The sequence below is a fragment of the Pagrus major genome, chromosome 21 (assembly GCF_040436345.1).
Source record: "Pagrus major chromosome 21, Pma_NU_1.0".
Taxonomy (NCBI): Eukaryota; Metazoa; Chordata; class Actinopteri; order Spariformes; family Sparidae; genus Pagrus; species Pagrus major.
In genome coordinates, this window is record NC_133235.1 from 32,803,797 (window position 1) to 32,829,088 (window position 25,292).

General features: G+C 44.7%; 3 protein-coding genes and 1 long non-coding RNA gene across 4 annotated transcripts in view; 1 reads left to right on the top strand and 3 right to left on the bottom strand.

Annotated features, from left to right (window-relative positions):
* Positions 1–858: 858 nt before the first annotated feature.
* LOC141016589 (uncharacterized) lies at positions 859–2,622 on the bottom strand. The gene is made up of 2 exons (XR_012180607.1): positions 2,505–2,622; positions 859–1,685 (listed from the first exon to the last, which is right to left on the bottom strand). It is a non-coding gene; the product is annotated as an uncharacterized lncRNA (long non-coding RNA).
* On the top strand, positions 2,405–15,588 carry slc39a6 (solute carrier family 39 member 6). The gene is made up of 12 exons (XM_073491042.1): positions 2,405–2,511; positions 4,362–4,569; positions 4,679–5,231; positions 5,382–5,538; positions 6,832–6,930; positions 7,018–7,187; positions 7,516–7,710; positions 7,961–8,045; positions 8,176–8,577; positions 8,799–8,879; positions 9,356–9,546; positions 11,881–15,588. Exons 2-12 carry the CDS (start codon positions 4,367–4,369, stop codon positions 12,031–12,033), a joined length of 2,289 nt encoding a protein of 762 aa, XP_073347143.1. The 5' UTR covers positions 2,405–2,511; positions 4,362–4,366; the 3' UTR covers positions 12,034–15,588.
* Positions 15,589–16,126: 538 nt separating this feature from the next.
* LOC141016585 (uncharacterized) lies at positions 16,127–19,199 on the bottom strand. Its single transcript, XM_073491043.1, has one exon. It carries the CDS (start codon positions 18,995–18,997, stop codon positions 17,399–17,401), a length of 1,599 nt encoding a protein of 532 aa, XP_073347144.1. The 5' UTR covers positions 18,998–19,199; the 3' UTR covers positions 16,127–17,398.
* LOC141017104 (verrucotoxin subunit beta-like) overlaps positions 19,056–25,292 on the bottom strand; it is a 7,746-nt gene continuing 1,509 nt past the window's right edge. Inside the window, exons 2-4 of the mRNA XM_073491721.1 lie at positions 22,641–22,742; positions 19,191–21,111; positions 19,056–19,062 (exon numbers count right to left, since the gene is read on the bottom strand). Of these exons, the coding sequence (XP_073347822.1) occupies positions 19,056–19,062; positions 19,191–21,111; positions 22,641–22,742 (2,030 nt within the window). The remainder of the gene's footprint in view (positions 19,063–19,190; positions 21,112–22,640; positions 22,743–25,292) is intronic.

Below are 25,292 nucleotides of genomic sequence, written 5' to 3' on the forward strand. Positions count from 1 at the left end.
CAGGTTGGTCATTAACACAAATCCTGGTAAACATTAGCCGAGTCCAGTGTTGATGCAGCGAGAACCACCCAGCACCTGATCGCGTGTCCGTCACCTCGCATGACTCTTACAGTCAACAACAACAACAACAACAACAACAACAACAAACAACTACAACTTCTGCTGAGGCTGCTGAATTTGATTTAATTCCTTTTCGCTGCGAGCAAAATAAAATATAATCCTCACATGTTGACTGAGCCGCTGTTTGTTTTGAAGGCGGGTCTGATTACAGATCTGGTGGCAGCTGATTTCAGGCTCAGTGTCGGGCTCTAACCACAGCTGACGGGTCCAGCTGATTCCAGTGCAGTTAATGATTTACTGGACCAGAGGTGTTTTTACTCTTTCAGAGGTGCAATATGTAGGAATGATTCGTTTAAAGCCTTCAAAATCAGCAGAATATGAAGAAATGTCAGGTTTGATTATGGTCGTGTGCTGCGTACGGCAAAGACGTCTCAAGACGACCTCGAGAGGTGTTGGTGTCGATATCAAACGACACCAACACCTCTGATGCTTCCAGCCTCCGGTCTGTGACCGTCAGCTCATACGACCGCTAGCTGCACAGTTAACTGAGCTTTCTAGCTAGCAGCAGTTAGCGGCTAAAGACCTTGGTGTTTACCCTCGATAATGAACGTGCAGCTCAAATACGCGACGTTGTTTCCCTCCTGACTTGAAACTATAATAAAAAAGACTTTATAACTTGCATTGTTGTCATCGTTCTTTGTAAAAACAAAGCCTCGTTACCCAGTTCAAGTTATAGAGTCAGTTAAAAAGTAATAATCGTGATGTAAAAAGTCCAAATTATGAGAAAAGAAGTCGTAATTATGATAAAATGTCATGATTTATATGACAATTATGACAGTTTTCCTTTAATTTTGGCTCTTTATCTCATAATAATGTCTTACTGTTGGAACATACATATATATTTCTTTAATCAAGGATAAACTTTCATCATCTTTTTCTCTCTAAGTGGCAGAACTGGGCCTCCACACGTCGTCCTCCTCCGAACGGCCCAAGTTCTTCATGAAAACGTTTCTTTTGGCTTATTTGTATCATCAACATAAATAAAACTTATTTAATTAAACATGCTTCATGTGTGATTACAGTGATGGTTGTTGGTGATGTGTGAATGATTTTACTGCTCAGCTCCTCCGACTCCCACAGAACCGGACCCTGGTTCTTCCTCCTCACCATCACTGCCTCTTGTCACAGAACAGGTCGATGAAAGGAGTCGATCAGCTCACAGAGTTATGACTCCTGTCGTATTAATGACATCCGCTCCGCTGCTGAGAGGCAGCTCTGTCCTCCTGAGATGATTCATGGTTCAGTAGTTTTTAAACATCATGTTTTTTAACAGACAGCTGATCAGAGGAGACAAATCATTAATCAGAGGGAGTCAGAAGTCTTTCCCAGGACTCAGTGCATCAAAACTAATACAGAGTTTCCAGATCCTGCTGAATTAATCCCCTTCCCCTCTTCTTTCCCACAGACCTGGACACTGGCGGTGCCGTCACATGCTCCCAAAGCCCAGTCACATGTTCTGCAGGACCGTCCTCCTGCACAGCAGCAGCATCTGCCTCCAGTCCTCCCGTGGTGCCTTCACGTGCCGCTGGGACAAAACCTCCAACCCACCTTCTCTGGTTGTTGCTCTGCATAACACAGCAGTGAAGCTATCAGCTTTCTACTTGGAGTTTGACTTGATCAGTAATGATGATGACATGATTTTCTTTGTTGTTTTATCTTGACTTAATTTATACATTTTTAAAAAAGAAAGAAAAAACTAATCGGCTCTCGAGTCGTCTCGCAGAGCTGCCTGACAGTGGAAGAAGTCCCACAACCTGCACATAAGTTAGCATTTTTGCATTTCCGGTCGATGCTATCTTCTGGTTTTACCTGCAAAAATATATCCTGTCCACAAAGTCTTTTGCGTTCCCTCACAACATTTATTTCCTTCTGTTTCCTTTTAACCGTGTTATTATGGATCAGACACACCGACCTCTTCGGCCTCTGTCCCGGTCTTCTTCTGCTCCTGTCGAGGTCGCTCATCCGACAGGAAAAGCCAAAATAACCCTTAAAAAACACCTCCACCTTCTCCACCGTGACTCTGACAGCTCAGTAAACTTCTTTTAAATGTGGCTTTTGTGTTTTAATCTCCTCTACTTTCAGTTTTTACACTAATAGGACTTAAGAATAACACTCAGGCTGTTTTAATTCGCCTCCATGAGTTAAAAAATAGTCACCTGTTTCATTTGTTGGTTTAAAGTGTGCACTGAGGGGCCTAACACCCCCCCAGCTTTACATCCTCCCCTCCTTCTCCGCCCTGCCGAGCGTCTCTCTGAATTCCGACGGCCCCTGGAGGCAGCACAGACAAACCACATCCATCCGCCTTCACTACCGGAGCGGACCGAGCGGCACCGCGGAGCCTTCTCACACACACACCACCCGGAGCGGACCCGAACAGCACTTACGTCCACCGTGAGTTGTCTCCACCCGTGTCGGAGCGTGTTGTGTTGTGTTGTGTTGCGTTGTGTTGCGTTGTGTGTCCGCATGTCCGCTCCGCACGGCGGCGGCAGCGGCTGGCTTCAGTTTCCGGGTTCCCGTCTTTGTGCACACGGCACCGGGCTGGTGCAGAGCGCACAAACCCAACGTGTTACTGTTTACCTCCAGCGTGTGTGTGTGTGTGTGTGTGTGTGTGTTTCTGGGCGAAGACGGACACACATGGACGGAGGATTTTACGTGTGTTTTATCTCGATGTCGCCGTGAGCCGAGGCCGAGCACGAGGCCCGAGCCCCGGTCCGGGCCGCGGCCACCTGCCTGGACCCGTCCGCCAGCATCCGCCGACAAACTTGACGATTAGCGGCGGCTAGCGGCGCTGCTAACGCGGCTAAACCCACCGTCGGAACCCGGAGAGGCGCCGGAGCTACGACCGGGTCAGCACCGCCACCAGGTGCTGTCCGACACCGCCTCTGCTCCCGCTGAGGAGGAGACGTCTGCGCGGTTAAAGTCGCTGTTTCCAGCCGTCCGCAAGCCTTCATCTGCATTAGCCGTGCGCCAGACCCCATTCAGAAAACCTTTAATTTTAATATAATGTCACGTCACATGATGAAAAACGTCTCAACATAACTGAACTTTTTTATAATCCGGTTAATCAGACTCCTCTCTTTAATTCGGCTTAACATCCAACAAACTAGACGACATCTTTTACAGCTTTCTCACCCACCTAACTGTGTCCCATCTGTCTCGTCACAACACCGCCGTCTGTGGGTTGTAATTTGGTTCATCTGACGGATAATGAGCTCAGCATCCTGTGATCACATCGGATTTGATGAATAATTGGTGTTTTATAGTAATCTCACATCCACAATTAGCCATAATCCGTTAAAAGGCCTCCCGTCATTCACACATCGCGTCTGGTTAAAGTTTTCCATTGTGTAACAGCGTTAAGTCCCTGTGTGTGTGTGTGTGTGTGTGTGTGTCATTTAAACCACAGTGTGTGTACGTTCACTTCAGTGGATTCAACAGCAGAAGTATATTTACTCAAGTACTGTGCAAAACTTTGTGTGAATGTGAATAAGCACATTTTATTGATGACTAATTGTTATAAAGGAAATGAAACAGTGTGTAAAATGTGCAGAATTACCTCCATGAAATGCTGCAAACATGTCACTAACATTAATAATCTATACTATTATTATAGAGGGAATATGAGGGAAATGTTGATCCACCGCATGTATTTGACTCTTTCTGTCTCACTTCCTCTCAGCAGGACACTAAACTCAGCAGTCGCCTCCAGTGTGTGTTTAGTCATTAAATCCACATTACTGATGATTAGTAATCCGACATGTCGTTGTGTTAAAGGTGCACTATGTAGTGTAACTACTGCAGAAAGTTTGAGCTACTACTTTATAGATTTACTCCACTTAATGAGGGAAATGTGCTTTTTACTCGGTTGTAAGACTGAAGATAAAGATTTTAAACAAACAGAAATATGAGGAGTTGTTGTAAAGTAAGTAATAGAGAGAGAAACAGCAGGAAGTCGTCACATTGGATTTATTTTGCATGATTTTGATGATTGTTCTCGTCAGTTTAGTGTTTTTATCTTTTTTATTATCGCAAAAAATCTTGTTTTCAGTGTTCAGTTTGAATTAATGAATAAAAATCTGTTTGATTTAGTCTGTTTTTAAAGAAACAAAAGAAATGATATAGTGTCACTGAGACGCGAGTGTAAAACGTTTTGGTTTGATCGTAGCTGAACAAACACTCTTCAGCGTCTTGTTGCTGTTTCTGAACGTCCCCCCTTTTTTTTTTTTTTTTTTTATTCTCAGAGACGATGGATGAGAAGAGGAGTCGACCCATCGCGGTCGTCATGTTTCTCCTTGCCGTGAGTTTGTCCGGCGGCGGCGGGTCGACCGGTTCTGACTGCAGCACGACCACCGCGGAGACCAACGGCGCGGTGCGTTTTCTGTCGGCCGTGGTGGACGCGCAGAGAGCCAAGGAGAGTCAGAGGCAACACCTGGAGGCTCTGTTCAACAGGTACAAAACTCACAGTCAACCGTTTCCTTCATGTAAATGTTTTACAGTAAAAGTCTTCATAGAAACATTTGTGTGTTGACTGTTGACTGATGACGTTAAATCGTTTCAGATACGGAGAAAACGGCACCATCTCTTTGTCCGGGTTAAAGCGCCTCTTGGAGAACGTGGGGTTGGACCGCATCAGGAACGTCATGGTGCGACATCACCAGCAAGCGGGTCACCATGACCACCATGATCATCGCCATCACCCCCACCACCACGACGGCCTCCATCAAAACCATCCTCGTGACGACTCGCGTCACCAGAAACACGTCCACGCCGAACCATCGCCGGCCAAAAAGTTCCCAAAGAGCCCTGAAGTCTCCAAAGACCAGGACATCCACGCCGGCCTGGACGACAAGAAGACGGCGGCTCAGGAGGTCGGCACCACGGCGATGTACGGCGCCCAGCTGGTGGTGAAACCTGAAGTCGATAAGAGTCAAGACGACGGCACAGAAACCACCAACCTGGTAGTCAGCCGGGAGAGTCGTCACGTCCACGACCACGACCACGACCATGACCATGAGCATGAGCACGACCACGCGCACGACCACGCCCACGAGCACGACCACGAGCACATACACCAGGATCTTCCTGACAACAACAGCGCGGACAGCACAGAGGTAAGTTGGATATTTGTGACAATCTGTGAGTGTCGGTGTCAAATTTACAAAGAAAATGAATTTTAAAAATGTAAAATATTGTAAAGGAATCTGTTTAAATTAACAACTTCCTGTCAAAACCTGAATGTCTCTCCGTGTACGTGTCTCCAGTGTCTGAGCGCCTCCAGCATCCTCTCCTCACACGGGATGTCTCAGGAGGCCGGCGTGTCCGTCAGCGACTTCAGCTTCCTCTGCCCCGCCCTTCTCCACCAGATCGATGGCGGAGCGTGCATCCTGCACGGACGCGCCGCAGGACACGGCGAGAGAGGTAGGAGCCCATCGACGGAAGGAGTCTGTTCGATCTTTAATAACACAAACGTGTAACTAAAATGTTACCACAGCAGTGGCGACAATAAGGAGGCTCCGGCAGAAACACATGAAGCCAGTTAGAGTCCTAAACGGGTCTCGTTAACGTGGATACAGCCGATCACACAAGACATGTGACATGAAGAGGCAAAAAGAGATGCGTCATCATCCAGCCAGCCTGTGTGTGTCAGCTCCGAGAGCAGCCACAGGAAGTTTTGATTTCAAAATAAAAGAGGAATCATGTGACAGTTCAAAGCACCTTATTCTGAAAAGTTTTTTTTTTTAATCCTTTCTTGTAAACGTGAAATCTCAGATTCGCCTTCAGGGAATATCTTGTGTCCACTTTGACTCGAAGATGAACTGAATTGGGCACCAGAGGTCAGAGGTCAGAGGTCACTGTGACCTCACCACACACACACATTTCTTGCCATAACTCAAGAATTCATACAATAAATACAGTGAAATGTCCAACAGGATAAAACGATGAAGTTGTGACAGCTGATTTCAGACAGCTCAGAGGTCTGATGCACTGTGACATCATAATATTCTGCAGAAAAATGTTCTGGCCATTATTCAGCGCCACCGCTCGGGAACAGCGACTTGGCTGGTGTGTGGAGACAAACAACAGCAATGCAGTAATTCTAGTTCTTAACTGTCTGCTGACTCTCACACTGACACACTGACACACCTGTCAGAGCGCTCAGGTGCACTTCAACAGTCCAGATCTACCAGTTTCTACTGGTACCACCCAGGCAGACTGTCTACAGGGAATGTTGTGTGTGTGTGTTTGTGTGTCAACCTCTTATTTTAATGACTGTAATCACACAGATCTCGTGGCTGTAGTCGATGCTGACCCCTCGCTCCTCTTTGAAAGGCCGCAAGTTTTGTATTCCTGTTTTTTCGAGCACAACGTGCGGAGCTGACGTTCTTTTGTTGGTATTTTCACTTTTTAAACGACATTTTGCATCGATGGTGTTTTGCAAACGCTCTGACACGCAGCACACACGTTATATCAATATGTATCGATACTGAATGTTTTGAAAATGGTTTCACTTCTTATTTTTCGCAGTATTTGATACTCCAGCGCGTTTTTGTTTTTGAAGCCTTGTTATAGTTATTTTTTTAATAAATATCTGAAGTTGACACCTGGTGAAGCTCTGACGAGGAGGGTCAGAACATTTTCATAGTAGTTTTGTATTTCCATGTCGCAAAACAAGATTGATTTAACGCCTTTTTTTAAAATTTTCATTTCCAGACCATAAACATGGTCACGGTCACCACGGTGACCACAACAGCTCGCACCACGACCACGGCGAGCGCTCCGGTGGAGAAGGTGGCAAAAGCATCACCACAGGTAAGATCACATCACTTTTCTGGATTCATGTAGAAGTTTCTGGAGACGTCTCAGTGAGCTGAAGTGTCTCTGACGGGTCTGTTGCAGCGTGGGTCGGCGGCTTCGTCTCCATCACCATCATCAGCCTGCTCTCGCTGCTCGGCGTCGTCCTCATCCCGCTCATGAACAGAGTTTTCTTCAAGTTCCTCCTCAGCTTCCTGGTGGCGCTGGCTGTCGGCACGCTGAGCGGAGACGCCTTCCTTCATCTCATCCCCCACGTGAGTCGACTGGACGGTTGTTTACGAGGTCTCTTTCACTACAGGAACATGATGATCTGTCACTTTTGGGTCTTTTGATGTGGGGTTGTATGAGGAACTTACATCTTAGTCAGCGTGTCACCTGCAGTAGATCTCCTCAAGTCGGACCAAACCTAAAGAAAAGAAGGCGTTCAAAGACCTGGTTTTGTTGGGTTTAAACTCACTTCAGACAGCAGTGATGCGTTCAGTGTCGGTGGCAGTTTGTTCTCCAGCTGCTTTTCAGTTGTTTTCCTGTCGTCCGCCTCGTCTCATCCACGTCTTTCTGTGTTTGTACCTGCCGATGCTTCAGTCTCAGGGAGGCCTCCATCACCACCACGAGGACTCAATGACGAACTTCTCTGATGGACATCACCACCACGACGAGGGGGAGGAGAACCTGGACGGTGTGTGGAAAGGCCTGACGGCTCTGAGCGGAGTCTACTTCATGTTTCTGATCGAACACTTCCTGACGCTGGGAAAAATGTACAAAGACAAGAAACAGAAGGTCCGATTTCTTTTCATGTTTGCTTCTTCAGAACGCAGATAAAGTGGTCGTTATAAAACACAGGTCCTCACTTTCATCTGTATTAATTGATCTACTGTGTTTTTCTAAGGAATTAATTTTATTTTCCTGAAATCTTTCATAAAATAACTAAAATCTGAGTTAATTACTAGTTGTTAGTTATTTTTGCAGTGGGATTATGGTTTTTTCAGTTGTATGAAATAAATACAAGGTGTTCCCGCCGTCCTAACAGATCCAGAAGAAGTGGGATCAGAACGACAAAGCAGATCCAGAGAAGCAGCCGGCGCTGGAGGAGAACGACCTGAAGCCGACTGAAGGTGAGACTGAAAAATGCAGTCATGGTTGTATCGGGACAGGACGGCCTCGTTCATCTTCAGTCAAACTTCTAATATCAGTAACAAACTTTCCTGCAGTAAGAATGAATCATCATTGTCTTTCTTTCTCCAGATGTGGAAACCAACGGCGCCGGTATGTACGGCGACCACTCGAGCAGCCTGCACGGCGGCGGCGTGTCGGAGGAGGAGCAGGTGATGCTGGCGCCGCAGGTGTCCGTCGTCTCTCCGCAGGGTTACGCCGGAACGTCGGGGGCCGCGGCCTACACCGCCGAGGACTGCGAGAACAAATGCCACTCGCACTTCCACGACACGGTGGGTCAGGCCGACAGCATGCACCACCACCACCACGACTACCACCACATCCTGCACCACCACCACTCCCAGAACCACCACCCTCACAGCCACTCCCACTCCTACTCGGAGGAGCACTTCCAGCAGGCCGGCGTGGCCACGCTCGCCTGGATGGTCATCATGGGAGACGGACTGCACAACTTCAGCGACGGCCTCGCTATCGGTCAGTGGGTGTTACTCGTGGTCTCAGAGCAGAGCCTGGTGATTCGCTGGGCGACATTTTCATTATTATAAAACTGTGAAGCTGTTTCGAGCCTGAGTTGGTTGAATCAGCTGAAAACGCCACATGATGTTGTTGACATTATATGAATATTACTGTGCTCATGTTATTATAGAGCAGCAGTGGTGGTGACTGTTTTTGAATGTTTTGCCGTCGTCCTGCAGGAGCTGCCTTCACTGAGGGTCTGTCCAGCGGTCTCAGCACTTCTGTGGCTGTTTTCTGTCACGAGCTGCCTCATGAGTTAGGTAAGACCTTCAGCTGTGACGTCACGTTCATGAAGTAAAGTCCAATTCCCCTCCAGGTCCAGTCAGCAGTCGACATTACAGAACAGAAACACCCAACAATGGAGGTCACCTCTGGATCACAGCTGCAGTCAGGTTGATAAACAGGAGTGAAGATAAATCCACTTTTTAATGCCACAAGTTACAAAGTAATCTCTGAGCTCTCCTCCCGTCGGATCAGAGCAGAATCTGATGAGACTCCAGGTGTTTCTTCCTCCAGGAAATCCAGACTCTCTTCTCCTCAGTAACGTCTTCTGTTAAGTGTTGTTGGAGGGACCCCTAGTGGCAGAAATCACATATTGCGCATTTAATAAAGAGAGGAAAAAAAATAAAATCATCAAGAAATGTTTCGACTTCATATTGTGACAGTTTTTTGTGATATGATGCTTTGAAGACGTGTTTCCTCTCTGGGGTGTTTGACTGTTTGCTCCGTCTCCCAGGTGACTTTGCGGTGCTGCTGAAGGCCGGCATGACGGTGCGTCAGGCCATTCTGTATAACGTGTTGTCGGCCTTGATGGCCTACCTGGGCATGGTGACCGGGATCTTGATCGGACACTACGCAGCCAACATCTCCATGTGGATATTCGCCCTCACAGCCGGGCTCTTCATGTATGTGGCTCTGGTGGACATGGTGAGTCAACGACAAACACAAGCTCAACACAAACATGGGTTTTCTGCAGCTGCACGTCAGAACGCAGGCTTTTTGTCACCCGAACAGCAGTTTCAGAATATTTTTCTTCTCCGGGGAAGTTTCAAAACAACAGCTCTCTTCTACTTCTGAATAGATCCGGGTATCGCCACGGATTTTGCGAATTGATCCGATTCAGTTAAGTTAAGTTGAGGATATTTCTGAGCGAACTAAAGCTGTAAGTTGAACAAGGAAACTTCTAACAAGGTGCATTATTACAAATATCGACATTTACATTAAGAATTAAATGGCGTTTCGGAGATTTGTGGTTAAAATCTGCCGATGGATAAATTAATATGATATTATTATGATTTTCAGCATCTAATTATTAAAAATGCTGCCGTGAAAGAACAAGAAAGTGATGAGGGAAAGGAAAATAAGAGAAACTTGTGTCACAGTCCTGTGCTGTGTGTGAAACAGTTTGTCTGTGTAACGACACCAAAACACAGCCGAGACTCTCAACATAGATTTTAATCGCACGACTGTTTTGGTACAAACATCACGATAAACCTTCAGAGAGACGTCGCCGAATGGAAAATCTTCCTGCATTGGGAGTTTGGCAGGTGTTAATGTTTTCGGCAAACATCCACAGACAGATCGATCTTTGGATTTTATGAATCAACGTGGAATCATTCAGATAAACTGAAATTGATTTAGAAAAAACCCTGTTACAGATTATACGTGACTGAATAAACAAACTGACCTTAAAGGACAACACAGCTTATACTGTTTTACTGTGTTTATATGTGGCGGACCCTGCCACCTTTCCAGCTTCAAACAGTGTGCTGGGACCTTATTTTCCTCTGAGAGCAGCTGGTTTATTCACTTCACCCTCAAGTTTCTGATTTTGAATTTTGTCTACAAAACTACACAATGACACAGTTTAATGCGTCTGTGTATATTTTTTTCCCTTTTATTAAGAGGAGCTGTGGTTTACTGCAGCCTGACGCTTAATATCCACAACAACAATAATAATGATAATAATAATTAAGAAAGAGCTCTGGTGTAAGAATCAGATCACAACTGAAAACAAGAGTTGCAAATTACAAACAATGTTGGAAGTTTATGAACCGAAAGCTGTGAAAAATAACTATTAAACTAACTAACAACGTTTCCAAACAACAGAATAGAAAAGTAATTCTTTGAGGGTGGTGTCAGATGTGTTTGTGTGCGCTGACAGAGTGAATCGGGTCTTGAGGAAGCAGTTAAAACCAGACATGATCGATTCTTCTGTGAGAGACGAGAAGTGAAACTGGCCTCATCCAGTCAGCAGCATCTGTTCTGTCCACTCGACAAGTCTGGACCGAGTCGACTGTGTGACTCTCACCGGTGCTTCAGCTCGGAGAGCAGCAGCCTTCAGGACCAGATGGCCTCTTCTCTCACACACACACACACACACACACACACACACACACACACACACACACACACACACACACACATCACGGGGTTATAAAAACAACATGAGCGAGGTGAGCTGTCACAAAGCGCTGCTGTCTCAGCTTGTGTTGTCCGAGGCTGCCCTCTCGTGGCCGCTGCTCTGCGCTGCGCTCTGATGCTTCAGCTTTGACTCCGATTATCATCAGTATTTGGTTCGTCTCCCTTCTGCTTCATGACTGCGTGCACTCGAGCTGCATGGACTCCACAAGTTCCTGCTGACTCATGTTATCCCAGCTTGATTTGGCAGTTTTCCTTAAAAGCCTCGAATTTTCAAGCGGCTCATATTATCGTTTGTAATGACAAAAATATTACATTCAAAACAAAAGCAAATCAACAAGATCAAACATGTAGTTGGGACCAGGACCTAGAGGGGAACATATTAATGACACGCCCCTCTTCTCATCTCAAATCACCGCCAGCAGCAAAGTGTTCAGCTCCCTCGGACGACCTACAGTCGTCATTCACTCAGCCAATCACACACTCACACAGGGAACCAGACAGAAGGTTTAAATCAGGAAATTAAAGAACATACATGGAAATGTTCATACGGCGTCCGGGGACGTAACACCTGCAGATCAGACAGATTTATGGAGCCAGGCTAGCAGTTTCCCTCTGCTTCCAGTCTTTGTGCTAAGCTACGTAGCCAACAGCAGGTAGACATGGCGTGTTTTCTCACCAGAACATCTCAGCTATCTCGATGAAATGTGTTGTTAGACAACTCTTCATTTCAGCCTGGTGGATCAACCGTTCCTCGTCCGTGTCGCTCGTCAGCACGATGAATGGAGCGAGCAGTTTTCTTAGTCTCAGTCTGACGTCACGTGTCGTTTTCTTCCTCAGGTGCCGGAGATGTTGCATAACGACGCCGGGGATCACGGCTTCAGCCACTGCGGCTTCTTCCTCCTGCAGAACGCCGGCATCCTGCTGGGCTTCTGCATAATGCTGCTAATCGCCATATTTGAGCACAAAATCCAGCTGGACCTGGGATACTGAAGGAGAGGAGCTGCATCTCAGCGTCTCCTTCAGACGTGTAACGTATTTTTATTTGTTCTAGACGGAGCAGTTACTTCGGTTTAGTTTGTATTTTCGTAGAAAGTTCAAACAGAAATGTTACGTAGAAAGTTACATATTTAATTCCATTTTTTTTAACCGTTACGTCTGTTTTTTTTTTTCTCTTATTAATCTGATGAGTTGAAGTGTTTCTGCTGCTGAGTCAAACTGTGTTAGTATCTCAAAGTGCCATAACAGCAACTGGACCGAGTAACAAGTTACACTTTAAAATCCTCCTGGAGGTTCTGTTAGGTCAACATTTTTATACCATAAGATTAACTAATAAGTAAGAAAACCATCAAATATTCACATTTCAGAAGCTGGAACCAGAAAAGCTTTGACGTTTTTGTTTAGAGATGAAGCCATTAAAGGAACAGTTCACCCAAAAAGTAAAATCCAGTCATCGTCTCCTCCCTCCGCGCTGATGGAAAGTCAGGTGAAGTCTCGTAGTCCACAAAACATTTCTGGAGCTTCACAGTAAAACAGCGTCGCAGCGTTCTGCGAAACTACTGAAGTAGCAGGGGACTTGATTTAAAACGGAAAAAACAACCAAAAAACCCCGACATGGCTCCGTACAGCTCGTCTGCAGTAATCCAAGTCTGTAGAAGCCCCGAGATCACAAACTGAAGTGAGAGCTCGACCAAGCTTCGATAACGATGTACATTAAGAGGAAGAATGTAAAATAACCAGGGATGGAACGTAACCAACTACAATTATCTCAAGTACTGTACTGAGGTACTTTTGAGGTACTTTGCTTCAATTTTTCCATTTTCTGCTACTTTATCTTTTCACTCCACTTTATTTATTTGATAACTTTAGAAAGCTAATTAAGATTACTCAGGTACTGCTCAGCCATCACTCGGGACAGTAGCTTGTAGCTTGGATTACAGCAGACGAGCTGTATGGAGACATTTTATGTTTTTTAAATCAAGTCTCCAGCTACTTCAGTTGTTTAGGAGAATGCTGCGACGCTGTTTTACTGTGAAGCTCCAGAAATGTTTTGTGACGTGTCGCACAGCTGCAGCAAATTCTGAATCATTGTCTCCTTCTTGTAAATTCAGCATTAAATGAAAACAGTAAGTTGTGTGTTTCCTTGTAGAAAGTGTCAGTTTGTGGCAGCATGGCTGCACCAGCCTGTCTGCTTCTGTGTCTAAAGTGCTAAAGTCTGACCCGCCAACATTTAGCAGCTGTTTGAACACACTGTTTACACTGATTTCACCATTTACACTCAATTTATGAAAGAAGAAACATTTTATTGATGCTAAACATGTCACATTTTACAGATACACTAAACAGTAACCAGTATAGGCGACTTCTTTTTCACCAGACTCCCTTAAGAAATGTCTCAGTTTAGTGAGTTGTTGAGTTGGAGACACTTTATAAACTTTGTGAAACTCTGTCTCTGACTGATTCTTCATTATTTGGGCTTTGTAAGAAAACGTGTCAGTGATGTCCGTGTTTATTTGCATATAGATCGCAGTAGTGAGGTCTGATATCGGATGTTAACGTCCGGTCTGATCAGCTTCTTTGTAAATTACAGGAGATGGTTTGGGAGTCGCAGCAGGAGAGCTGACGGCTGACAGTCCATCACGTTAGGAGCTTAAAACTCCTCGCGTAGTGAGAACGAATATAATAACGTGAACGTTCAGTTAAATGAGCAGGAAATCCGTCCAATTAGTCAACCAGCCTGATCAGCTGAAAATGAACTCTCACGATTCGTGTTCTGATTAAAGGACTTCTTTCGATTGGCAGTTTAAAAATGACGAAAATGAAAATATTCATGATGAGAGGACAGAAAGACGCAGCTGTGAAACAGATGTTAACAGTGATGACATCCAATACTGAACGCTCACCTGTCAAAGATGTCCGCTGCTTGTTCAGGAAGCGCATTAAAGCCCAGATTTGTTTTATCTTAATGTTTCTAAATGTTAAATCTGAATGACATCATGCAGGGACGATGTTTCATCTCATCGTAGTTTAAACGACAAACTCATTCTGACTTTTACCGACAACTCGTCGTACAAACGGCTTCTTCTCGCCCCAACATGGCCGTCAGGACTGACCGGCTGAACTGTGACTTCACTGTGTGTAAGAGGAAAGACAAACACACTGTTCGGCATCTGGCAACTGAAAGCAAATCACAGCAACACAAAGACTCAGCAGGAAAACAGTTAGCTGTATTTTTAAAAGTGTTATTAATTTATTTCATTGTTAGTTGAAGGGTTGATGTGGCAGCTCAACACTGATTCAGAGAAAACTAATATTTTTGTTTAATAAGCTTCTGTAATCTTTGGTACAATATTTCTTCTGTTCAGTTACAAATACACAGATGTCAATATGTTTTTTTGTTTGTTTGTTTTTTACGAGGCTGCTCTGATGTTTAAGGTCAAATAACAAGTTTCCCTCACAGGTCGTGAAAAAGTTATTTTCTGACCTTTTAAAAAAATAATAATAAGTCAAACTGCTCAAAACACGACAGAGTCCAGACATGAACTTCACTGTGTATATGACATGTACAATATTCTACTGTATGTATATATTTATGTAACATGCTGTTCAAGTATGTGTTTCATTGATTTCAGTTGTCGACTGTGGTTTCACTCGATGTGCTGTTTGTTGTGAAGCGTGTCAGTTTCATCAGATTCAACAAGAACCGAAAGAATCTCATGACAGGGTGGAAACGTGCTGACGGAGGTGGATTAAATCAATAAAACACCTCACGATACAATCACACAGCTCTGCAGTAAACATTCACCATCTTAAATGTTGTCATGGAGCTGCTGGTTTGACTCTTTGGTCGTCTTTGAGGCTGCAAATTGTGTGAAAACTAAAAAAAATCCCATCAAACAGGATCATCAGGCTCCAACTAAAATGATGTAAGGAGACGGGAGGAAGTCTAAAACATCAGGACAACATCTGCGTTAAAGTGGAAGTGGAACGTTTCAGAAGTTAAATTAAACACAGACTTTATTTATTGTAATTTATTGTAAACCCTCTCCCTCTCAGTTCCACACGTCATGGGATGTGAAATGGAGCTAAAGGCAGTTTCACATGTGTTGTCATGATGTTAAAATGGGGTTATGTTGATAATATTTTATATTCAGCTCCGTGAGTAACATTTGAAAGCATCTCGAGCCATCATTTTGTTCATTTTGTCGCGTTCGTGCACACAACACTTAAACGTTTCCCTCTATAAAATAAAAAGTCACGTTCAGGCACCGACACTGACTCTGGACGCTGCAGTTACTGATCTTTACAACTTTTTGTGGCCTCAGAATTGACCGTCGAGTCCAGACAACACCTGTAACTGTCTCCAAAAAAACAGAGATTCATCAAACTGATTTTTTTTACTGCGCAACTGTAAAAACTGTGTTTCTGTTACTTTGTCCACCCCTGTGTTGATCCACTGACTGCAGTGACCTTCAGGCAGCTGTGACGTTGACTCACTTTGCTCTTTGACATTCCTGAACACAAATAAAGTTGCTCACCTTCACACAACACTCTGCCTGACCCTCTTTATGTCTCCACCGCACAGTGAAAGCTGATTTCATGTTTTCTTACTCGTCCTGAACGATGCAGAACTGAAAACTTCCAATCATTTATGTCAGTTTTGATGTAAGAGTTTAACTTTAATACACATATTCAGGGATTACATTTAAAACCCTGCTAAATGTTGTTGAACAGCTGAAAATGAACATGTTATCTTTTAATAAGTTTGGTCATCAGACACATTAACTTAAGTATTTTGAATATATTTATATGTTTGGACTGAGAAGTATTTCAAGAGCCCATATGGCAATAATAATAATGTTCTATAAAAAGTCTGGAAAGTTTTCAGATATGGAAAATATATAAGCTCATGTAAAACCTTTACATGACCTGGAAATAACATTTTACCTCCAGTAAACTCTGAGCCAATAATAAAAAAGGATGATTGAGACTAAAGAGAGAAAAATACAGCTGAGACAAAAAGACAACAACAAACGTTTATCAAACAAAATGAATTTATTATCAGTTGTCAATTACATAACAATCCAATAATTAAGCAAACAGTGAAAGCAAACATCTTTACTACCACAAACTTCAATGAGATTATTCATTACGTTCATTTCTTTTCAGAAGTACAACTGAGCAACAACATGCAAATTTAAAAAATAGAAAAAAAGAAAAGAAAATACACAAAATGCATCATGGGTTAAAATACAGAATACATGTTAAAGCTGAATAAACTGATATCTGTAATCACTGTTTTAGTACTTGATCTCAGATTCTTTAGAGATCCGTGCCTCTCTAACTATATTAAAAGAAAATAGTCACAGCTGATCTGACTGAACCACAGCTGCAGATGCTCCCTTTTTATAAATGTCGGTAAATACTGGAGCTCATCTGTACTGGTTAACATTTCCAGTGCTGAGAACAAGTTTTAACACAACAAACTGCACAGGAATCACTCATCGGTACAGTAGTTTGAACAGGCTGAAGGTTAGCAGCGTTGACCTTGCAAAAACTGAATCAAACCTATAATTTGATCATGTAAAATAAAAAGCAATTGTGTCACAGTCTTTGTTATCATCATCTTCTAAAACACACAAAAAAAGTTACAGAAACTGGCAAACCCCCAAACAAAATGTCTTTAATCATCAGCATAGAATAAGACCGATCCTAATCACTAAAGATAATTAATAAAACATGAGAGAATTCATTTATTTAAAGGTGCAGTTTGTAGTTTTGGGTAAGAATTTTTAATCGGAAGAGAAAAATCTTCATTGACTGGAATAAATAAACAAGCTGTCCTCAGAGGACAACACAATTTAACACTGCTCGACTTTACTCGCTTCAAAAAGTGTTCTGGTTCCTTATTTTCCTCTGCTGATGGCTTGTTTTTATCCGTTATGGAAATGAATATTTCTGAGTTTGTATTATTAACTTTTAATCTTGTAAATATTACCTTTCTGAGTTTGAATTTCTTTTCCAAAACTACATAGTGCCCCTTTAACGTAGCGCCATCAGCTGGTCCAAGTTTCCAAAAGTCTAACAAAGCTTCTTGAGGACAAGAAGGTAAAACAGATTTATACTTTGCATCCCAACAAGCTTTGTGTGAGCGCTGAAGTGTAATACATCATGCTAACTTTAGCATTAACTTTATTGCAAAATGTTAGCACATTACAATCTGAACAAAACGTCGGGGTGGTTACTGGGTGGTGGTGTGAAGAGGCCTCAGGATTATGGTTCTGGTTTATACTATAATGGCAACCTCACAGTGCTGCTAACATGGCTGCAGACCTGCAGGCTATGTCATGTTTTTTCCCTAAAATCCAAAGAAATTTGCAACTTTCTTGAACAAACCTTTCTTTTCTTGCCTCTCCTGTTTGTCTTCGGACAATTCCTCCTCCGTTTTTGTAAGTTTGTCTCGTTTTGCTACTTTGGAAATGATTGTTGCTCTCTCTTTCATTGCCTCCAAAGACCGTATTCGGGCTCGGTACCCCTCTTTGGCCTCTGATTTTTCCCCTTCAATCAGCATGTCAATGTACTCTGGAGTGGTCAGAGGGTTTGGCCTGAGGGCGATCTCTTGCAGACGAGTTATACAGTGAGCAGACTGATCCATCAGAGACACCATCATGTTTTGAAGGAGAACAATCTCTTCCTCTTGCCTCTCGATCAAGTCCTGAATAGTCAGTTTCTCTTTTGCAGCTTTTTTATATTTGTCTTTCAACTCTCGCAGTGTCTGCTTCTCTTTTACTTGAACATACTCCCACCTGTACGTCTGGTTGAAATGCACACTCCAAATGCATTTTCCCGGACAGACTGTGCACATCCCGGTCCCATCCATTGATGCACATCCGCGTTTTTCATTATCATCTGCTATCATACACGGGTAGTGGCATGTGATCGAACATTTCTGGCAGTTGGTAATGTACTCTCCTTTCTTTGAGAGCTGTTTTTTGACTGGCTTGACAACATCCACCTCAATCTCAAAGTTTTCATTTGAAGTCATGACTGTTTCATGCTCTTTAATCTTCTCTTTGGTTTTCTTGATTTCTTCCAGTTTTGCTAATCCAGCTTTAACTTGTGGTTGCAAACCTTCGACTGCTGTTTCAAGCTGCTTTCGTTCCTGGAGAACCTCTCTTGTCATTAGCAAGCTTTTGGTTGTCATTTTGCCCAAAGCGGTGAAGAATTTCTCCATGCTTTTAGAACCCATGTTCCAAAACATTTCATCAAAGTTGTCATCATCCTCATCAGAATCCTCATCACAGGCCCTGTCACTGCTGCTTCTGTTGTCTGCAAACAACGCAGAGTTGTTGAATTTGAAGTGAACTGGAAGCCCGATGTCATTTTTTGGACATGGAACCTTAGAGACGTTTATTGCTTCAAGAACTGGTGGCTGCTTGCCATCTGCAAAAGTCACCAACATCTCAATGTTCTCTGCCACATCTTTCCCAAAAATGGACAGCACCGAGTCAAACACATATCGTTGTGTTGCTGTTAGTCGTGCAAGAGAGGCCTGAGTGACGAAACACACTGCATCAATCTCACTGACTCCATTCACAGAGGTGAAAAGCCTCCGAATTTGCTCTGTGATCTCTTTGTCTCTACCTACTCCTCTGGTATCCCCGAACCCTGGTGTGTCCACAATGGTCAGGGAGAAGGGGATTTTAAAGCCCTCCTGGTGGTTGACTTTGTACACAGTTACTTCAGAGGTTTGGCTTTCAGCTTGTGATCTTGACTGATCCTCATCAACTAACTTGAATCTGAAATTGTCCTTCCACTCTACACCAACGATGTAGTTGATCATTGCATTGATCAGAGTGGACTTTCCTGATCCAGTCGCTCCAAGAAGCATTATTGTGCGATTTTGCCTCATGATTTCTTTGCCAAAGTTATACCTCCGACATCCATCGACGTCCATATCTTCTTCTTCCAGAGGAGGCTTGTAAACTGAGGGGGATTCAGAATGTATCTTCTTGCTAACATCTTGGAGGTATTCAGCAAGACGCTCAAATTCACGTTTTGTTGTGCAGACATTAACAGAGATGCTTTCTCTGCTTTGTCCAGCTTCACCACAATCACATCTGACCCTGACGACATATTCTGTTTCTAACTGAAGCTCTGAAATGATCATCTTTTCAGCTATTACCATCATTTGGTTCCATTGGAGATCTTCCTCTTTCACCCTGCTGTCTGTTTTGGCGTACTCCACAATATAGCTCAGGATCTGGACATCTTGTCCGAGTTCAGCAGGTTTGTCCCAGCTTACGGATATCTCACTTGAGTTTGGTTCAACTTGAGGTTTTCCAGGAGGGCTGCAAGGGGAAGTTTTAATGGAACCACTGACTTCATAAGCTGGTCCAACACCTACTGAGGTCACTGCTCTGCATCTGAACTTATACTCTGTGTTTGGACTCAGATTGCTCACTGTGACTTCTTCAGCTTCTGATGCTGTCTTTTCTTTCCATCCATCCTGTCCACTGACACAGTACTCGACAGAGTAGGAGGTGATGTTCTCTGCTCCAAACGTTGCTGGAGAAATCTTCAGTGTCACACTGTTGTGGCTTATGTCTCTGACTGTTACTGTTTCAGGCCTTGAAGGAGGCTCAAAGTCCTCAGTGACAGAGAAGCCGTCTTTATAAAGGTAGATGCTTGAACCTTTCTGTGTCTCATCTGTTGAACCAACTGTCAAGAACTTAATGTTCTTGTTCTCCTTGTTGGCCTCTGCGAAGTCACTGAAGAGTTTTGCTTTACTCCTCATTGTATCTGCTACTTCTTTTAAAAGGTACCACTGTTCCTTCTCTACATCATGAGTACGAGACTCTTGAGGGTTGTCTGGTTTGGTTGTTTGTCTTAAGTAGTGTGATAAAGTTGAGAGGTACAGTTCATCACTTCCCAGTGAGGTGAAGACAAAACACACAGCATGATCTGTACTGAGAATTTCCTCATGAAGACTATTTTGGGATGGGATGATTTTTGTGTTCTTCATCATGTTGGTGAAAGACTTTAAAATGCAGAGTTCTCTCACTTTACAGTCCATCCACTTGTTCAGGTCTTTGCTGTTGAAAGGAGAAGAATGTCTCTTCTTCAGGATCTCTGCGAGCACAGCCTCCTCTTCTCCTCCTCCTCGGATTGATGGAAGTTTCTTTGCTAAGCTTTGTTGGAATTCCAGCTTGAACTCAGAACACATCTCTTTAAAGGTTTTAACCTTTGTGCCAACCTGTAGGAACTGCTGTGCAGTGGTGGTTTTCAGTGCATCATTGCACCTTAATTCCAGCTCACTAAAGTCCTCCAGGACTCTCTGCGATTCCTGGACTAATCCTACGCTTATCTGACGGACGAGTTTAGCGGCAGAAGAATCTAAACTTGTCAGTGGCAACAGCCAGACCTTCGTTGGTACGGCGTTTTCTCCGTTGGCTCCCAGCAATCTTGGAAGGCTTTGGTAGACTTGTATTGCATCATGAAAGGAGACGGGAGTTTTATCAAGACAAAAGTCTCCATAGAATCTGCAGGAGAATTTATCAGCAGTTGTTCTGTCTTTGTCTTCCATTTTCAGTGAACCTTCACCCTCTATAGAAAGAAAGGGAATTTTCTTGATAATCACCTTCAAGTTACCCTCAATGTCTTGATGATCTTCCTTTTCTGCCACCTCACGGTCAAAGACAAAGAAGGCTTGTGCTCCATAAAGGATACCTGTGACTACATGTGTCGCTAACCCTGTATCAAAGACATATGGATGCTTCACATTGCCTCTTCCAAGATGATCCATCGACAGTTCCTCAAACTTTGTGGTAGCTTTGTACTTCAGTGTTACTCTGGCCTGATTTTTGGATGTTTTATGATCATTCAGGTATTTTGCCGATCCATCAACCTCAACCAGTCCACCCAAGAAACTTGCTTTAAGAGAAGCTTCAACCTTTAGTGCTGAAGATTTGTCCTCAATTGATTCAGATGCAACTATCTCAAACTCGCTGTTAGGTTTTGCTCTTTCTCTTGTATCTTTTTCCAGCTCTTTGCCATCCCACAGTGTCATGCCTGCCAAAAAGAAGAGATTATGTGAACTGCATGTCAGTAAGGCTTGTGTAAGTCTAGCTTATATGGGTTAGTTTACAGTGTTGGTTTTCCTGGCTTGTGGCCTCAGCAAGTGGTTCTACATCCTTTACTAAACAACTATCTGTTTAAAAAGGTTTTATAACATTTCTGTAAAGCCCTGTTCAGACAAAAGATTTGTGAGGAGACGAGTTGAAACTTGGAATGTGCCACTCTGCAACGTTATGAAAACCTGCCAGTTCACACAAATGAAACTAGACGAGACGTTGTATCATTTCAATTGCAACAACTCTGTACCTCCGTGTTAACTGCCGGCTTTTTCAGGCTTATTAATAGCTGAGTCGCAGGCAACACCATCAACCTGAGTCCAGCTGAGACGGGCCAGTTCTGAAATGGCTTTGTTGCGTCGCCAATCATCGGGCTAAACTGGACTTAAGACAACAACGAACCTTTAGTTGTTTTCTAGTTTGTTTTTTTTTTCAGTTACCTTTTTTACACTGTAACAACCTTCCCTGTCTGTCCACTGTCTCACCTGGTTCTTCCTTTTTTCTTTCTCTACATCCTCCTCCTTCCCTCTCTGCACTGACAGTAGGGCTGAACGATTTTAGGAAAAGATCTAATTGCGATTTTTCTGGCAGATATTGCGATTTCGATTTGATTCACAATTTCCTTCAAATCAAGCTTCAGTGCAATATTCACAATGTACAGTAACATTAAAACATTAAATGCTATTACTCTAATGCAAGGATGAAAACTAAAGTTAAATATTGCTTCCAAATGTATTTATTAACAAGAAGCACGGCTGATGGCTGCAGTTACCCTAACGGCCGCAACGGCCATCGTGTCACTATTGAGTCTTATTTCTTGATCCTGCCCTAAGTTCCTTTAAATAAAATACAAAACAATTCCCAGTGTGGCTGCTCTTATCATGCGGAGTTACACTGGCAGAAGATGCTGTAATTGTAGTCTGTTTGCTCCAGTGGGCGAGGAGTGGGGAGTATCATTTTCACTGGACTTTTTCGTCATGCACTCGTCATGCAAATGCCTGTGGCGATTTTTCAAGTGCCGGTATAAATTGGTTGTGTTTCCGCTGGATGTTGCAACTTTAGCGCGACAGGTTTTGCACAGTACCTGTTTCTGGTGCACGTCTGCAGCCTCAAACCCGAAATACTCCCAAATGACCAACGTGCTGTTTTTCTTGGGGATTAAATCCCCTAACTCTGCTTCTGGTCCCTCTGAAGCCATTTCAGAACACTTTAAGGAGCAGGTTAATACTGATTGGTTAGGACCTGTCCACGAGTAGCATGCCGCTTCTGATCGGTGAGCTTGGCAGGATGGCAGAGAGGCGGCATGTATGTGTAAAATAGTTGACACAACAGATCCTGGGTCAGTCAGGAGCACTGCAAAAACCGCAGCTTTGGCGATCACATGATCGCATTGTCTGAAATCGCAATTTCGATCAGAAAACAATAAATTGTTCAGCCCTAACTGACACTAACACTAACACTACTTACCAGGAACAAGTGTATCACTGCGGCAGTCGTACAGCATCCCCAGGCTGAACGGCCGACCGAGCGCTGCCAACTCCATCGTTCTGCTAGCTGCAGGGTTCTTCTCTTAGTCTGGACCAGAGAAAACAGAACGTATGTTACTTCACTTCTGCAGGAGGAGAGGAGGGAGGGGGGGAGGAAGAGGAGAGGAGGAGGAGGAGGAGGGAGGAGGGGGAGGAAGAGGGAGAGGAGGAGGAGGAGGAGGAGGAGGAGGGAGGGAGGGAGGGGAGGGGAGGAGGAGGAGGAGGGAGGGGAGGAGGAGGAGGAGGAGGAGGGAGGGGAGGAGGAGGGAGAGGAGGAAGAGGAGGAGGAAGAGGAGGGAGGGGACGAGGAGGAGGGAGGAGAGGAGGAGGAGGAAGAAGAGGAGGATGTAGTGTCTAAGTGTTTCTTATACCTCCTGAGCTCTGAGTGACAGGACAGGATGGGACAGGATCAAATGCTTTTCTTTAAGAATATTTGGGAAGGAGACAATGTAGAGATCTCATGTTCAGGATAACAACACATTAGTTCTGTAGTGTGCTTCAGAGGATAGCTAAAGGAAGAGGCCCACACCAAGGACTGAGGGATTCAGAGGTTCAATGTATACATTTTCCATCTAAGGATAGAGAGAGGTTCAGGGTTGATTTAATGTACACATTTCCATTTAAGTATATAGAGACTAACATCAACATAGTAACGCACACACCTCCATGTACACGTATTCCCTTGAGAGAGAGATGTTATGCAGACCCATCCTTTTCCCACAGGATAGAGGGCCCTCAGTTCCCCAAAAAGGTAAACAATTAGAGAAACAGGCGGGCCTGAGCGAATAGACTCTAAAAAGACACACACACCAGAGAACGGGGGTGATTTTGGTTGATCTCCTAAGACTGAGGGTCTGAGAGGAGTTCTGATAGAGCAGGGGGCAAAGCATTTTGGGCATCACTTTGCCAAGATTTGAGAATACCAGGGAGTGCACACTCTGGTTCGGACGCTGGCTTGAGATCTGTTTCAATAAAGATTGCTCTGTCAAATCCACCCAGCCTTGCCTCCGCAGAATCTTTTATCAACATACTACACACCGACACCTTTCGAGGACGACAGCCCATACACCTCAAGGAGGAGGATGAGGGAGGGAGAGGAGGATGAGGAGGAGGAGGCAGGGGAGGGGAGGAGGGAGAGGAGGAGGAGGAGAAGGAGGGAGGGGAGGAAGAGGAGGAGGAGGGTGAGGAGGAGGAGGCAGGGGAGGGGAGGGGAGGGGAGGAGGGAGAGGAGGAAGAGGAGAGGAGAGGAGGGAGGGGACGAGGAGGAGGGAGGAGAGGAGGGAGAGGAGGAGGAGGGAGAGGAGGAGGAGGAAGAAGAGGAGGGAGGGAGAGGAGGAGGAGGGTGAGGAGGAGGAGGCAGGGGAGGGGAGGAGGGAGGGGACGAGGAGGATGAGGAGGAGGAGGAGGGAGGGAGGGGAGGAGGAGGCAGGGAGAGGGGAGGGGACGAGGAGGATGAGGAGGAGGGAGGGGAGGAGGGAGAGGAGGAGGAAGAGGAAGAGGAGGAGGGAGGGGAGGAGGGAGAGGCAGGGGAGGGGAGGAGGAGGAAGAAGATGAGGAGGAGGAAGAGGAGGGAGGAGAGGAGGAGGAGGGTGAGGAGGAGGAGGCAGGAGGGAGGGGAGGGGAGGAGGGAGAGGAGGAGAGGAGAGGAGGAAGAGGAGGGAGGGGAGAGGAGGAGAGGAGGGAGAGGAGGAGGAGGGAGAGGAGGAGGGAGGGGACGAGGAGGAGGGAGGAGAGGAGGAGGAGAAGACGAGGAGGGAGGAGAGGAGGAGGAGGAGGGTGAGGAGGAGGAGGCAGGGGAAGGGGAGAGGAGGAGAGGAGGGAGAGAGGAGGAGGAGGAGGAGGAGGAGGAGGAAGAGGGAGAGGAGGAGGAGGAGGAGGGAGAGGAGGAGGAGGGAGAGGAGGAGGAGAGGGAGAGGAGGAGGAAGAAGAGGAGGGAGGGGAGGAGGAGGAGGAGGAGGTCTCTGTGTGTCCCTGTGTGTGTGTCTCTGTGTGTCTCTGTGTCTCTCTGTGTGGTCTGTGGTCTTGTGTGTCTCTGTGTGTGCTCTGTGTGTCTCTGTGTGTCTCTGTGTGTGTCTGTGTGTCTCTGTGTGTGTGTCTCTGTGTGTCTCTGTGTGTCTGTGTGTGTGTCTCTGTGTGTCTCTGTGTGTCCTGTGTGTGTGTCTCTGTGTGTCTCTGTGTGTCTGTGTGTCTCTGTGTGTCTCTGTGTGTGTCTCTGTGTGTGATGTGGTCAGGTCAGAGAACCGTCCTCCTGGTGAACAGGTGATGGACTCAGACAGAATTCGTCTTCATTCATGTTTAAAGTTTAAAGTAAACGTCTTGTGTGTCTGAACTCCAGCAGCTGTTTAAACACACTGATTCTACTGATTTCACCATTTACACCAAGTTTATTATAGAACATAGGATGTTGGTGGTAAACATGTCAGTAACTAATACTTCTTTTGAGAAAGAAGAAAGTGGAGAAAGTCCCCAGACTCTCTTCAAAAACGCTCAGTTTTGAGACTCGTTGCGTAACTGAGACTGTATGAACTTTGTGAAACGATGTCTGCAACACATTCTTACTTCTTCATTCTGCAAACGTTAAACATGAAGATAC